Source organism: Manacus vitellinus, unplaced genomic scaffold (genome assembly GCF_001715985.3).
Source record: "Manacus vitellinus isolate BGI_N305 unplaced genomic scaffold, ASM171598v3 scaffold_46_pilon, whole genome shotgun sequence".
In the NCBI taxonomy this organism is placed as follows: domain Eukaryota; kingdom Metazoa; phylum Chordata; class Aves; order Passeriformes; family Pipridae; genus Manacus; species Manacus vitellinus.
The window spans coordinates 1,731,051-1,747,917 of NW_021940578.1; the positions used below are offsets into that span (position 1 = coordinate 1,731,051).

General features: G+C 42.7%; 1 protein-coding gene across 1 annotated transcript in view; it reads right to left on the reverse strand.

Moving 5' to 3' along the window:
• Positions 1 to 9,542, reverse strand: part of PRKCZ (protein kinase C zeta) — a 33,364-nt gene extending 23,822 nt beyond the window's left edge. Inside the window, exons 1-5 of the mRNA XM_018079496.2 lie at positions 9,389 to 9,542; positions 8,452 to 8,655; positions 4,665 to 4,786; positions 2,692 to 2,781; positions 2,261 to 2,311 (exon numbers count right to left, since the gene is read on the reverse strand). Of these exons, the coding sequence (XP_017934985.1) occupies positions 2,261 to 2,311; positions 2,692 to 2,781; positions 4,665 to 4,786; positions 8,452 to 8,522 (334 nt within the window). The 5' untranslated portion in view covers positions 8,523 to 8,655; positions 9,389 to 9,542. The remainder of the gene's footprint in view (positions 1 to 2,260; positions 2,312 to 2,691; positions 2,782 to 4,664; positions 4,787 to 8,451; positions 8,656 to 9,388) is intronic.
• Between the last annotated feature and the right edge of the window lie 7,325 nt (positions 9,543 to 16,867).

Here is a 16,867-nt window from a genome sequence, read left to right on the forward strand (position 1 = left end):
TGGGCACAGCAGCACTGCCAGCCCAGCCCCTGGGCACAGTGGAGCTGAAGGGAAGTGTGCTGGTTGGACACCAGCAGCTGTGCCTTTGCAGTGGGATCTGGGGCTGGTGCCAACAGAAAAGTGCAAAAATTCAGGACCAAAGGAACCCCGAGACAATTCAAGCACAGATGCCGGAGACTGAGCAAATTCTGTCTCCCAGACAGCACCACATCAATATAAGAAAAAAGGTTCTTCAAGCACAAAAATAACTTTTCTTAAGTCATGCAAATAGAATTGAAGTATTAGTCCCATGGTTTATTCCATTAATGGATTACATGATTTTATTTCAAGCTTTGCTGGTTGGTACAATCTCCAACCCATATCAGTTTAACAAAGGTGAGGATAGCTGGCAGCTGTATCATTAAATTTCAACGTAAATGCAAACCACTCAGCATGTATTTCTGCACTCTTCCAAAGCACTGTTGTTCTGAAGGAGCTGGAAAGAAAACCCTTCAATTCTATGGAAATCCACTACAAAAGATTTGCCATTCAGAAGATCACATACTACTGGAAAGAGTCACTCCTGAGCAATGGATTGCAAATGAAATTATTTCACAACTGAATAGTTTTATTTAAAAACTCCATTTCAAACTGACTGTAGCTCTGTAACAAACCAACAGTCCACGCTCAGACACTGCTAATTTAAGTAGAGGTCCATTTTGGATAGAGCAACTGCTTCACTGTTTATTTGTCTCTGGAAAAAACCTGAGGCAAACTCACAAGCTCCTTTATAGTGCAAACATGATGCTCCAGAAAAGTGCAAACATAATATTCTCACTTTTAAAAGTATTTCCTATGAACATAATTACAGTGATAAAGACACAAAGTAAGAATTCGAAACAGGATGAATATTTTCTGAACAAAGGACAGTATTTTACTCCTGACAAAATAACCAGTCCTTTATATGACCAATATCAATCCCATTTCCATCCAGCCCAAGTGAAATGCAGAGAAATACCCTACAGACAGAATAACCAGGTCAGCTGGGCCACACTCAGCTGTGGCTGCTGGAGCTCAGCTCGTGGCTTGAGAGAACTGAAACTTCCAGCAAATTAACCCAAAAAGCCTTTCTACTGGAATATCTACACCTTTAATGAGTTCATTAAATTAGGTGTCTCAGGGATAATTTCTTTAACTCTTCTAATCAGCGTAGAAAAGTCTTTATTTTTCCCTAATTGGCTGAACAAGGACAGCAGACAGTGTTGCACATTTACTCTTCTTTTTTTCTAAAAGACAACTTTAATAACCTGGTGAACACGAAAACTTGTCTAGTTTTTACATTTAACCTTTCACCTACTGTAGTTCAGATGTGAAAAATCATATTTGAACTGTAATATTTTGGTATTTATTTCACCTCACTCCATCTTCATGAAAGCCCTCAACGGAGCAATTATGAGTATTAATTCTCTAATTAAAAATATTCATAACTATTACCAGTGCAGCACTCATTTTTAGCCAGTCTGTCAGTTAAATCCTGGTCAATCAAGTACTCTTCTCTAGTATGCATTCCTTGCTTTTATCACCAATTAGTTTTATCCCTTCTTCTATTTTCCAAAGAGAAGAGCAAAGGTCCTTCAAGTCCTTCAGTCAGCTTTTCCTCATGCTCTGCTGAGAGCATCAGCTGGTACCTCTGGCACCCAATTATTCCCATTCCTTTCCTTAACATTTACCAAGATATGAACTAATGTCCTGATGCCATCCCCCCATAATGAAAAGTGACTCTACAGCCATTTAATCCTTTTATCCCTGTGCAGCTCAGGCTACTAAAATACAGGTAAACCTTATCAATTATGTGTCCTTCCTCTGGAGCTTTATCTACCTTTTACAGGATTATTTTTACAGAGATTAATAACCTTTTTATTGAAATGGCTGTATCTCCCTCTTTAGTACATCCCTTCTTTTCCCTGCAAGTTAAAATCCCAAAAGAACCACAAAAGTAAATGCCCATGTTCAAATATGCATCTAAAATCCTGCTAAAATTCTCCTTCTCCCAATATATCAACTACTGGAAACCAGTATTAATCCTCAGAAACACTGAAACACTGCTACAACATTGATTTATGTAATTTCTCTTGACAAAATATTAAAGATTTTACATGCTTTTAAGAAAACAGAACAGATACACGACTGTAATGCTAGATTATGAAAATCTTTTAATATATTTTTTTTTCACATGACTGCAAAATATTTAGCTAAAATTTGATAACATTTTAGTACTCACTATCTTCTCCTGGACAAGGCATGCCGGGCTTCTCTGGAATACTTGGGAAAACTAAAACAAAAACATTAGATTTTTAAGGTAAAAGATTCTCAGTAGTCCTTTGATTTTTGAGTATATTTACATAGAGACAGTTTCTGGAAGCCTTTAAATAATTCTGCCTGAGAAATGATGTAATCAGAACTTGGTTCCAGACTGGCAGGATCTTACACTGGAGTAAAGCATTAACAAATCTGTGCAGCAAAAACTCAAAGCCCCCTCAAAGCCTGCTGTAGTTCAGCTTTGGGCTCCACTTTCTTCTTACAACAAACTGCAGGGCACCAGCTCCACCCAGACTGTTACTGGCCAGGCAGAGGAGCTGCTCCAGCTGCAGCTCCCACTGGAGCAGCTGTTGGGATTATCCCAGAGAGGTCCCTGAGCTGTGCAATACTTGCCATGGATGATGAGCCCCTCGTCCCTGTTCTGGCAGTACAAACGGAAGGCTTCCTCCAGCTCCATCTGAGACGAGATGGTACAGGGGTCACCTACAGGGACAGGAAAGGCCCAGGCAGCTTTAACATGCAGGAATTCAGTGGAGAAGTTCAAAAAATGCACCAGCCTCAAGGATTGCCTTTCTTTGAATGACTTGTTACCAAGCTGGCACTTTGATCAAAGCCAAAATAGAGTAACAGAATTATTCCTCCCAACTTTATCAACACTGAGTAGACAGAACTAGACTACATTGGTTTGCAACAGGATAACACAACATAAAAGGGAATAGCCAGACTTAAAGATCCCCTTGTTGTCCTGTCTGCTTGTGGTCATGTTATCAGCATTACCTTGTGAGGGTTATTTTTGCTCAAACTCAGTAATTAATCCCCAAATCCCCTTAAGCAGACACATGTAAAGTACAGACTGTCCCAATGGACAGGGAGCCAGCAAACAGCAAGGGTGTCACCCTGACCCCTGGGAACAGCCACCTCCTGAGCACACCCTGGGGGACACCTGGCCCTGGGACACACAGGCCAAGTGATGACACCAGTGCCCAGCCACATTTTATGTTTGATCTCTTATTTTTAAAAAATTATTTTATAAATCAGTTATGAAATGATGCATCCAGGGCCCATCTGCCCCTCTTTGAAGGCCACTGCTGCTGCTGATCTATAAATACTGCAATAATGCAACATGAAAGACACTGGAATTATTTGTACTGCAAATCAACAATCCACATTAGTTATATGTTTATGGGATTTTACTATGAGTGAGCTATTCATAGCTTAAACATTTTGCATCTTGTCAAAAACAAAGAAACACTACAAAAGCCCCACAGAAAGTCTGTTTTCCTCAGCTCTTGGTAGGTTTTCTTTATTCATTAAGCCATCGGCAATTGTTTGCTTTTAGTTGGTTCAAAGGGAACATCTGTTTGTGCAATCAGACAAATGAACTTCAATTCCATGTGGCAAGAAGGGGAAACACTTGTCTGCAGACACAGGATAACTCCCCAAACCCGGGAGGACTGGGGCCAGCCAAACCAGCAGATTGGCTGCAACTCCCCAGCTCAGAGCCAGGAATTAGAAGGGTTGTACAGGTATGGGTTTAACCAAAGCTGGAGGAAAACAGTTATTAGAGCTGCAACTGAGGAGATTTGTTGTTTTAATTTAAGGAAGCCTCAAGAAGCCAATGCAACAGATAGCAGGACTCATGTCTTAAAATCCTCCAACACAAAACTCCTGAGGTTTTCTTCTTCCCTGCAACAATCTCCCTTTATTAACAGGGATGCAGTTCTAACAGCTGAGCACAGGCAAGGTAATTATCCTCCATGCCCTTCTGATCAGGTTACTTTTTATTACACCACCACGAAAATGAGGGTTAGAAAACAGGTTAGCAGAGTTGCCTCTGTCTTTCTTGGTAATCAGAAGATAAAGAGTAAATTTAAAAATAATTGATATTACTCCTTGATATCTTAAAAAGGACTGACTCTTCTTTGACTATAGGCTACCTCCTTCCCCAGACATTACTTTAAAATTCAATTCACTCAAACACTGCACAGCTAAGAGAGCAGTACAGGCTACTATCAGAGAAACCAAAACACAAAGTTACAGACGTCAGCCAAACCAATTTAGTATTTTTTCATCTTTCTGTATTCAGTTCTAGGAGTTGGGCAGACCATGGCATTGACAAGGTGCAGATGGGTTATATATAAAGCCTTCACTTCTCCAGAAGTGAATTCAAGTGCTACTGTGATCAAACCTGATGTCTTGAGGCTCATTTCTCCCTGCTTTGTAAGACAGGGTTCTGTACTTAGATATTTAGAAACAACCACCAGCTCCACAATATGGTATCTGTCTGTACAAGTTTCCTCAGTGCCCCTTCTCTGTCCCACAATGAACAACCCCAAGAATGCCCAAGCAGTATTTCAGCCCCATACCTTCATCATCAATCCACTTGAGGGTGATTGGCTGTTCCTGCTGCAGGTTGCACATCTCGTGCACTTCATCACAGAGCTCATCGTAGCTCATTGAGGCATCCAGGTTTGTTATCAGGATGTCCCTGCAGGAGATGAACACATCAGGTTTCACCAGAAAACACCTGCATTGGCCTGCACAGCCCAGCAGTTCCATCTGTGGACACTAAGCTGCAGAATCACACTTAGAGAACGAGCTTTCCTCACATAAAATGCTCCCACTATGTCACCAGGATTACATCTCTCAGTGCTTAACTTCAAAAAAAATACTTTAGTACAGAGGAAATAATTGTGTTAATCACCTGTTTTTAATGCACGTTTACCTGGGTGAGCAAAGTTCCCTTATTATAATTATTGGCCTTTGAAGTGTTGTTAGGAAAAAACAGAAGCTTTCATAAAAATTAATTTTTTTAATCCAGGTAATTCTTCCATCAGGAGATAAGTAAAATCTCCATTATTGTAAAATCCTTTTAAACAGTGGGCTTTTCCTCACATCCACTATATTGCTGGAGAGGAAGCTTTGATTAGGTGAATTCTCACAAGATGTAATTACAAGACAATTCAGATAAAATCTTACTCAAATTCTGCATCTTGTGCTCTACTTTTACAGTGCTCAGAGAAGGTGGGCCCAGTGCTGAGCTGGGCTGATGGAAACCCTCAGTCTCTCAGGCATTTGGGACAGTAACTCCTGATACAATGAAAGCCCACACAGGGCTGTCAAAGCAGGCCAAAGGTTAAAAAAAGAAAAGAGATTATGCAGAACAAAATCTCATGATACAAACTAGACTTCTTCTATTTTTAAAATACTTTTCAAATGACTATAGGAAACCAACTAATAAACAAGTGCGAGAAGAAACAGGAGATGAACTTAAGTCATTTTGCTGCCTTCAAAACCTTCCAGGGGATAATTAGGAGAGTGTTCTGTAGTTAATGGCTACTGGCATGTGTAATTCTTTCAGCTCTTAGTCTAACACAGCAAATCAGCAGAAGTTGCCCAGTATGACTGAGATAACTTTCCTATTTCCATACTGTGTGACAAGTCATTTTAGCAAAAATGTTATATGACATATTCTGCCTATTTATGTCTTTCAGCCAGCAGTGGAATAGTACTACACTGAACTAAGAAACTTAAATTCCACAACTTACATTTTAAATTATATGCATTAATAACTTTCCATTTTGCTTTTGCTGAGAAAAATTACAAGCAAAGCTCTAAGACAATCACTTTAAAGAACTGCACTGTTCCAAATTCAGATTAAAAGCACTGCTACCTTTTCAAGTGTAACTTTAATCTACACTTTGTAAAGCTCTCAAAGAACAGCAACTTAATTCTTCATAACAGCAACAGCAGAAGCAATACATACACCACCTGCACACCTGTAACCCCATATTATCTACAGTACTGAGAGCTGTCAGGTGAGGCTCAGTTTAAGAGCATTTCCCTGTCAAAGAAGTCATGTTTTATGCATTTAGGAAAGTAAGAGACCAAACTGGTTCTCACAGCAGTGTTTGAGGGCTGGTGCAATGCCTTGCCCCGAGACAAGGTCACTAAAAATGCAGCTCATTATTTAATGCAGTGCCACCACAAGCTACTCCTGCCATCAAGCAGTTGTAGGTCTGTGGAAGCTGGACAATCACACTTTAAACCTGAAAATACAGAGTGAGACAACACTGCCACACACACTACAACCTCCAACCAAGGCTGGCAAATACTAATCAGCCTTGAATTGTTAACATTATTGTGACAGATGCCATTCTACAGGTAAATTAATGACCATATTCATGATGTCCATGTTCCTTCTTAATGTCTCTACAGGCACATCAGGCAGGGCTCAGATAAGTGGAAATCACTCACTGTTTAACACTAAAGAACCCCACAGGACTTTTTGGAAAAGATATTTGGAACTGGACACTACACAGTTATATGAAGAGCTAAGGACCAGTGAGTTCTGTAAGAGCAGTCCCAGCAAGAGAATCATCATCCCCACTGACAGAGCATGTGTGTCCCCCCTCGGAGCCAAGGTAACATGCAGCAAACAAAGCTGCATCTACTGAAGTGATTCCAAACAACCAGGTGTAAACCAAGTAACTGTAATAACAAAGTAAGAATTGCACAAGTTGCCTTCCTTCTGCAATCTGCTCAGGCAGTTATTTCTACTGTGCTATGTCAGGAACTCTGTCACACCCAGAGACACGAATACCTGAGATACTCAGGCTCCAGAGATCCACTCGACACTCGCGTGTTTTACAGCTTCCTCGTGCTCTTTGACTGGGATTTCAAGATGGTGTTTGCACTGTTATGTTAATTTTAGCAGCTACCTGAGGGAGCTTGTCCCTAATCCTGAAGCTGTCCAGCATCAATGAGTTCCTGCAGTCAAATTAGTTCAAAAGCTGAGTGCAGTACTGGAATGGCGAGGCAGAGATGACAGTGACACAGGTTAGAATGCCAAAACCAGTCAGTCTGAACTCAGAGAATTGGATCAATAGGACAGAACCAAAATTCAGGGAGGAACTCATTTGTAAACTGACACACTACAGACTTCTCAGCTAATGGAAATGACTGAATGACTTTACATCAACACTACTTGCCAGCAAACTATTCCAAATTATTTACACCCACTTCTCTTGGTGTTTATAGTGCCTTCCCTTACAGAGCTAAGGCAGCTCTCCTACTGCATGGACTTCTGGTAAATTCTCCTTCAAGTAGCAAATTTCTACATTTTAAGACCAAACTTTGACGTGGATTCCCACCACTAAAACCTTATCAGTGTTTTTACTAAGCAAATGTTCATATGAAAGTTTAATCTGTAGATAAACGAGCTGCAAATTCACAGATTCTACAACACTTTCAATTTACAGGTAGCAAAACAAAGACATAAAAAAATCAAATGACTAAGCATAAGGAAATAACTGGAAGTCAGTGGCACAGCTGGAAGTTGAAGTCAGATAAAGTAAAAGCAGATATATTTTCACAGTAATTTATGAGAAAACTGGCATTACCAAATTAATACAATTGCTCTGGAATTCTCAACTCAGAACCTCAAACTACTTGGCATTGACCTGGCAGATAAGTTTAAGAACAACCACAGTAGTAGCAACATTTACTCATACAGCAGTAAAACATCACAAAAGATCACTCAAGTCATTTACCAAATGCCAGCAAGTTCAGTCTAAATACTTCAAGTTAAGGATCTACTCAGGCCAAACATTTAACTCCTCAAATGATTTCAACTTAGGCCTTGAAGGAAGACAGGGACCAAAGCAACCTTATTTTACAAGGTACTCACAGTGGCAGCAAATGAATTAGATTAAACGTACCTGAAAATCCAGATTTCATGTTGCAGTAATAAAACCTTCCTGACTCTACTGACAACTGAGTGAAGTCATGAAGGGCTGTGACATTTTTATTACAGATAAAATGTAATAACTGCATCTGGATGCAGGAGATGGAGCTAGACCTGCCTGTGACCATGGGAATCAATAATCCATCATCCAGACTAACTGTATGCCAGTTATGCACATTTCCCCCCCTTCTGAGAGAAGAATAAATTAACTTTCCTTCCTGATCAGCATGCTGCAGGACTCTGAAAGGTATTTTAATAGCCCAGAAGTTTACCTGCCTGATCTGACATTAATTACAAATCCACCAATGCCCTGGTTACTCTATCACTAGGTCAGACCACGAACTCCTGCTCAATATGCTTCAAAAATAGACAGGGCACAACACAGAGGAAAGGACATGCTGACTTACCCACTGTAGTGTGTTTTTACTTTGATGAAGTCTTTGTTCAAATCAATTTTTGAGCCCATTCTGCTAGGCATGGTCTGTATTTAGCAGTCTAAACCAAACTATAAATATGTAGAAATAAGTTCATTCAAGACAGATAACTAATTCTGAAGTGAAGAGCTTCACATGTGAAATATGAGCTTCTGCTCCAGATGACTCCCAATCCAGCTGCATATGAAAAAACAAACAGAATCTTGATGAATATACACACACTCTGCTAAACAAATGAGTTGTGTCAAATTTTAGAAACACAAATAGCTTTACATGGAGCAGCAAGAAATCAAAAAGAAAAATGTATAAGACCACTGACCTGCACAGAAATTAAACGAGATTGGTTAAAAATACCCTGTGCAATTTAGTTTTACAGAAATATCCCGAGCGTTTGAGGATGTTTGTTTAAAAAAAAAACAACCATCCAACAGCTCCCTCTCGGCTGAAAATACTCCCAGGAAATCTTTACTTATTCATCAACACAGCGTCTGGCTCTTTTCTTCCACAGAACAGAGTAACTAGAAATAGTTTTTATATACATAGAACACTGAAGTCAATTGACGTCGGTTACAAATTCACCCAAGAGAAGCAGGAGGGGAACTCCACGGGGCAACTTTAACTCACCTTTACGATCGGAAGGTGACAAACATCCTGTTTATTCCAAAGTACCGCCTCACACACCTCTGTGTGTTCCCAGACACCTCCCCGACCCCGCTGTCCGGGCGAGCCTGGCCACAGGTACCGGGGAGGGGAGACCCCCCAGAATTCCAGACCCTCCTGTCCCGGGGGGCTCAGGGGGACACACGGCCCCTCAGCCCCGGCCTGCGACACCGGGAGGGGACACCGCCGCCTCGGGACGAGGCGGCGCCGGCACCTCTCCGGGCAGAGCGAGCTGTGCCCGTGCCCTTACCTGCTCCGACCGCGGGGGTCCCGCCCCACGCACCAGGGTAAGCAGGGGCCGCTCCCTGCGCGGCGCTCGGCGACACCTTCCGCGGCCTCAAGTTGCTCAAAGTCCCGCGAGGAAGTTTCGCGGAGGACTTTGCCTCGCTGCGCGGACGCCGGCGGGGAGCAACGGCGGCAGAGCCCCAGGAGCCCTCAGGTTCACCTTCAGGTTTGCCCTCAGAGCCCCTCGGCGCCCCCCGTCCACCGCCAGCCGCGGTCCCGCCTCAGCGCCCCGTCGCCCGCCCCGCCCCGCGGCAAACATGGCGGCCTGAGGGCGGGAGCGGCGGCCAATGGGAGCCAATCCCCGCCCGCGTCCCCCCCCCCCCCGCCGCCAATCGCGCGCGGGAACCGTTACCTGGGGAACCGGTGCGTCCGGCCAACCAGAGCTCGCGGGGGGACACCTGCGGCGCATGGGAAGCGCGGCGCGGCAGGGAGGGGCCGGGAAGGGGACACGGCTGAGGGGACAGGGCTGAGGGGAACACAGTGAGGGGAGACAGTGAGGGGAGACAGTGGAGGGGAGACAGTGAGGGGGAGACAGTGAGGGGAGACAGTGAGGAGACACAGTGAGGGGACACAGTGAGGGGACACAGTGAGGGGAGACTGGGCTGAGGGGACAGAGAGGAGGGACAGGGCTGAGGGGACAGTGAGGGGGGACAGGGCTGAGGGGACAGTGAGGAGGGACAAAGTGAGTGGACAGTGCTGAGGGGACAGTGAGGGGGGTCAAGTGTGAGGGGACAGTAAGGAGGGAGAGGTGTGAGGGGACAGAGATGAGGGGGCAGAGGGAGGGAGACATATGTGAGGGGACAGGTGACAGGTGAGGGGGACAGCACTGAGGGAACAGGTGAGAGGTGTGAGGGGACAGGTGACAGATGGGGGGACAGTGCTGAGGGGACAGGTGAGAGGTGTGAGGGGACAGGTGACAGATGGGGGGACAGTGCTGAGGGGACAGGTGAGAGCTGTGAGGGGACAGGCCCTGTGTGCCCCCCCCGGCTGTCAGAGCTGCTTCCCCAGAGGTTTCCCAGAAGCCCAGCAATGGGATGCCCTGTGAGCGCCCATCCAGCACCTGCCAGCGGTGGGAACAGGGAAACCGCAGCCAAAGTTATCATAAAGAGGTAATAAAATAACAGTATTAGAGTGGCCAGAGCAGAGGGAGAGAGAAAAACAGCAGAGTTGTTGTACTGGTGCTGTTGGAGTACCCCCAGTCTCACAAGAGCCAGCCTGTGGCGTGGTTAATGCCCTTCGCTTTGTAAAGCTGGGCTTGGGTGTTTTTCCCTAATGCTCCTTTGATCTTTCGCTTCCAAACCATGAATCCTCTGTGACTGAAGCAGGAACATCTCCCGTGTGCAGGAGATCAGAGCCTGTTCCTCTGCTGCAGGCTGGGATGGTGAACTCAGAGAGTCCTCTAGTGGAAATGCTGCTTACCCTGCCCTGATTTCCTTGTGTAATTTAAAACTTTTCCAGGCAAACAAGCTATCCAAGAGAAAGGTTTTCTTTGAGGCCTTTCTCGATCTGTTCATATCCACCTTTGGGCAACACAACCCACCACATTTGAAAAATAAACCAAAAGAAGGAGTCACAACTATTAGATTTTTTTTTGGCTACCTGGAGTTGAGCTGTCATAATTGGTATTTTGAAAGGGGAAAAAATTCAGTCCTTAGTCTCAAGTTCTTTTCAGGCCCCATTTAGCACTTTCTCAGTATCTCTCTGGGCTTTTGGGTGTGTACGTGTTGAGTTTGCAGCACTGTAGCTCTGAAACTCCTTTTGCTGTTTCTGCAATCTTCCAAAACACAAATAAATAATAGTTGACATTAGTTTAAGTAGAAGTAAAGTGGGAAAATTAATTCCCATCAGTCTAGATGTTTTCTCTGACACCAGGGAAATGCACCAAATGGTTTCATTTATCAGTCTTCAATCTGAATTATTTGTGTAGCCTCTGCTAATTTTATCTTAGTGGGAACTGTCAATATGGTTTCAAAGTTGGCCCTTAAATCTTCATGTGTTCCAAATTTCTCTGCTTAAAATGGAGAACATTATGTAAGATATGTCTATAAACATAATTCTTTCAGGTCAAGCTACACTTTGATCTCCAGCTCCTTGAGCTGTTGGATTGGGAGATAAAAGGTTCTTCAGAACTGTGATTTGAGGTTTTGTGGGGTTTATTCCTGGTTCTTCTGGGTTTTTTTTCCAGCACAACTTACCAAGGAGAAAAGCTTAGGTGCATTTTCAGGGCTTGATGAAAATCTGAACCATAATATTTTTACATCTTGCAGGGATATTTCGTAGTTGTTCTCTTAGTACTCATGCTGTTATTTTAGAAGTCTTATTTTGGGTTGGTTTGTATTTTCTTATATTACAAAACTGTTTAAACAGTTGAATTTCCTAATAGATGCTTCTCACTTCTGGGCAGATGGTGGTTTTTGGAGAGGATGTTGGCTTTGCTCTGTGCATTAGCTAACAGGGTTGTAACTGGTTTGAAAACACAACAAGCTGGAAATCCTGAGTGTATTCCTAAGCTTTTTGGTTTCCCTTTTTTTTTTTTTTTCCAGATGGGAGGCATTGCACTTTTGTTTTCTATTGAACCATCCTCACCTTAATGAAAAGTTGTAGTGTTGCTGCCTACTACACCTAGATTTGAAGAGCTGACAGGTAATTTAATTTTATTCCAGGTTTAAATTACATATTTGCTGCATCTAAAATTTTAGTTCATTTAAGAATTATTATTATTGTTATCTCTTGAGATCAGCTCTTTTATTCTGAAGAGCAGACTGTGAAGTAAACTGATGTGTTTGAGAAAGAGAAAGCTTAAAAAAAGGAGGGTTTTTTCAAATATTCGAGTTCTGTTTTGAAAATAAGTCTATGATTCTACATTCAACCTCAGCACCCAACCATGGCACAGATTTATTGTGCCAGTGGAGAAGGTGGTTTATTAAGGAATCACCTTAATCATCAGGAACCTGCTGCTGGTATTTCAGCTGCTGGGAGCCTGAGTTAGCTCGTTCTGGAATTGTGGTTTTGACTAAAAGTGAGGAACATCCCTCGTGCTGGTTTCCATTATTTCGTGGCACTCCTGGCTCTGGCAGTAACTTGGAGGCTGAATTCCTTCAAGGATGTACATCTGCACGTTTCCAGCAGATGGCAAGAGATTCCCAGGCAACGCTCTGGGAACCACGGTTGTGCAGACAGAGCTTCCAAGTCCTAGTGCTTTATTTCAGTGCTGCAGGCTGCTGAGAACTGTCCTTTAAAAATTAGTTGAAGGGGAAAGAAACATGATAGCATTAATCCAAAGTACTGCCTCGGCCATCAGACACAAAGGACTTGCCTGTTTCGGACCAGGCTGACCAAAAAAACTCCTTTTCTCCCTCCTAAATGCCCCGAGAAGAATCATTATGGCAACCAGTTCTTAAAGACAATTGTTGAGAAAAAGGGGCAATCAGTGCTAGTTTCACCTCAGTTCGGTGGGAATGACCTTGGGCCAAATGCCATTAAGTTTGGGTGAAAATAATAAGGCAAAGCATTAATATATTTTAACATAAACTGGAGTAAAGCATATATCCTACATAACATCAGAAATCACCATGGTAATTCTTAGTAGATTTTCTTGCTGGCTTGAATATTAGTGTTTTTCCAGCCCATGTTAAAATAGACAAAATGAATAATGTTTCAAGACTATTTTAAGCCAACACCTCCCTTACTTGTCTGTCTTATATAAGATAGAAGCAACCAGAAGTTAACTCACTTGTTGACACCTCATTAGCCAGGAAGATAAAGAATTCGATGAGTAGCCCAAGCTACATATCTTTAAAAGCAAATAAAATCAAACCTCTGTGGTTTTGTGTTGTTTTTTTTTCCAGGATATTTAAATAACCTGTTCAATTTAACAATACTGTATGCACTGTAATTTATTAAAAAATTATAGATCCCTCTCCTGTCTCTTCTATATATGCACGTACAAGCTTGTATTTGTAAAAGCTGCACCCACGGAGATAAGGGTAGGATAATCTTAACTAGATCTGTAAAAACATAATAAGTTTAAGATGTACAGAAATAGATCTTTTGTATTAGTCTGAAGCTGAAAGAAACGTAGCAATAAAGGAAGAACAGCCTGGATGGAGCATTATACCAGATGTTTCACAGATTACTCTGTATTTCATCACTCAGCCTTTGTTTAATCTTAAGGCTGTAGTAATTGTAGTCCTGGAATAGCTCAGTGGCCTATGTATTATTTTGCTACTTCCAGCTATGCCTGTTCCAATTGGCCAAAGCTGGCCAGTTATCCCTTCCTGTGGAATGAGAAACGTTCTCCCTGCCCCAGCTGGTGACCCCAGGAATGACCACTGAGAGTTTGGGGACACTTGTGCTGCTCTCACCCAGACACTCACCCAAGGAGCAGATCATGCACCCTGCATTTGTTGGTAACTTATGTTACCCACGAGCTGTGGCAAAGATGTTTGGGCCAAAATTGTGGAGAAGAGTTTCCTTCAGAGTGTGGGGAATTTGAGGACTGACTCAAACTGTCCTTTTTTGCATGTAAGGGTTTGCAGAGTGCAGTGCAAGAGAATGGAACAGGGAGACTGTGTTTGTGTGGGAGTGTGCTGGGTAATTATCACAGGGCTGAGTTTCTTGCCTTTTATGTAACACTCCTTGGAAGGTACAAAGGGTTGTAAATGAGGACTTTCAATCTCTCTGTTTTTCATACCTGTGGGACAAGATTATATTGGTTTTGCCTAATATGTCCTCGTGCCAAAGAGAAGGGAAATTTCCTCTTTTTCTTTCCCTTTTCAAGTGGGGAAAAAAAGGGAAAGAGAACTGAGGATCAAGTGAAGTTGAAGTACTGTGAGAGTTAAAGAAAAGGATCTGTTCCCAGAGGTTTCTGGTGTCTCAGAAATGAGGGATATTTGGGTTTATTTTTTTGGACCAATCTTTTCACGGAACAATGAACTCCCAATAACATCTGATTAGTCCTGTTGGTGCTATATTTTGTGACAGCCTGGCCTTAACTGTCCTCTCAGATTTGTTTTTACTCTGCAGGAGTTTGCAAAAGGCACAGCAGTGACACCAAGCTGGTCCAAGGAGGGAGCAGATCCCTTGTGCCTTACATAACGAGGGGCTTAAATCTCCAACTCATCTCATTTAGGACGCGGTGCCTTCCTCATCTCAGCTACCAAATCCACCCAAAGCCACATGTTCGTTGCCAAATTTTTATTCAGTTTTCATTAAGAACAATTAGCTCTGTCTGTAACACATATTGCACGCAGGGTTGTTTTAGTATCCAACAGGCTTTCAACCACTGCAAGTGGTTTGAGCTGCTGTGATAAAGAGGGCAGGAGGGAGTTGCTTCAGCTTTTTTTCTTTGAACAAAAAATATTCTCAGAAACTTTCAATAAGCTTTTTGTTGTCTATTCTGCTTCAGAGAGGAACATTCAGGGTGCTGTTTTCCTCCTGATGGGAAGTGCTTTTTTAGGTTAATGGCTGGGAGTATTTCAAACCAGAGCAATTGTATTAAGTGTTTTGTTGTCCCAACAGCAGAAGCCTCACCGAGTTAAATTGGTTTCGCTACATTATCTGTTGGATTAGCAAACCAGTTAGGAACTGATGGGAGAGCTTTGCCTTAAAGTGGGATAAATGCTCTCATTGCTACCCAGACACAGGACAGACATCTCTGTATTTTAACCTCTTAATAGAGCTCTCACTGCCAGCATTACTTTCAAACACATCATGCATTTCTTCATCTGTCATCTCGTGCTTTCTGATTCCTTCCAGCCTCTTGAGGCAGCAGCAGCCCTTTGTGCCATCAGTACAGCAGTTTGCACAAGTGCCCCCCAGAAAGCTCTCCTGAGCACACAACAGCTCTTCCTCCTCTGCTGGCAAGGCCAGGGGAGAGTTTTACCAGCCCTTGGGCCCTGAACAGGCAGGATGTCATTAAGGGATGAAATCTCTGGGGTTACTTTGATTTGCCTTTCTAATGCGTTCCATCTTCCAGTTCAATGGTTGGAATGTCTGTTTTGGCAGTTTACAGAAGCTCCAATTTCTGTATATGTACATTTTATTAACACTTCACATTTAGAATGATTACATTAACACATAGCCCACTCCTTTTCTCACAGACACGCCAGTCCATAGAGCAGAACTATAAATTGCTGAAAGGAACACAAATGCTTTCAGGTGCCTTTTGATCTGTCACATACTTTCTTTTATGACACTAGTAAAACCCATCCAAAGTCAGCATTCAACTGACATCAGATTTGGCTTATTAACTTTATTAAGGGCATCATGAAATTAGAGTTGAATAGGGAATTGCCTTTAGATGTTAATAGATCTAAAGTAGTAATGTCTGAGGATTTTTAAATATGATGATTTTAAGTAAAAAAAAATATAGAAGATTCAAATTTATGCAGAATTCCAGTCAACTCACCATACTCCTGTACTGAAATGTCTCCTTAAAAGTTTGAATGGCATCTGAGTTTCTGGCTCTGGAAACAGATTTAAGAAAATCCCACTCTTGGTGAGGGAGGTGTTTTGTCTTGTGCTACTCATGCAAGTGCAGTTCCAGTACCCAAAATCCTGTTCTCCCCTCTGACCACTTCGTTCCTGGGATGGACACGTTGCCATCTGTGGCTCACAGGGCACTTTCCTGACTGCCTGCAACCTCCTGGGATATTTCTGTCCTCTTGTTTGTGCTTCTGTGTGCATCACTGACATAGTCTGGCATTCTGGCTTTGGGGTTCTCTGAGGAGATTGCTGCCACCTCTGCCTTTGATCAGTCACACTGAGCTGTGCACCTTGAAGATCTGCAGTGAAAGTACAGAAAAACCTCCCTGAATAAATCTTCTGGAGCAGTCAGCAGGACATGCAGCCTGTGACTGTCTCCCAGATGGAGAAGCAACTAATTTTGTCCAATAACCCCATGTGATCAGTCAGTTGGCTGCAGTGTAAGGAGTTATGTCAGGTGCACAATTACAAACTATTACTGCAGAAGTAATTAGATTAGACATTGCCTTTATAATATCTGCAGCCACCTTCCTGCTAATTACTCCAAATAACCAGCCACTGCTCACTGGAGGGACTAGGGCCAGGCTTTGCTCTCTGCTCTTTAATAAATTCCAAAATCATGGATTCTTTTCCTATGATTTGCACTCTGCAGGAACTTGCTGTGAATATTTCTTCAGCTGGATTCAGTCAATAACTTCACTCTTAGCAGAAGACACTGACCCTGACAGGCAACATAATAAACTAATAGCTGGAGAAACCAGCAGGGTACAGAAAGGCTGGACTTAAAGCGAAGATTATTTCTGATTTATGCAAGTGTAAGAGAGAACAATGAGGTCCTCTGGCCTTTCTGAAGGGTGTAGTGCTGTTGTGGGGATGGATCAGGGACAAAGCAACGAAGGCATGGTAAAGTCATGCTTCTGCTGGTTTTATTCCACTCTGCACTTAATCATTATATAAA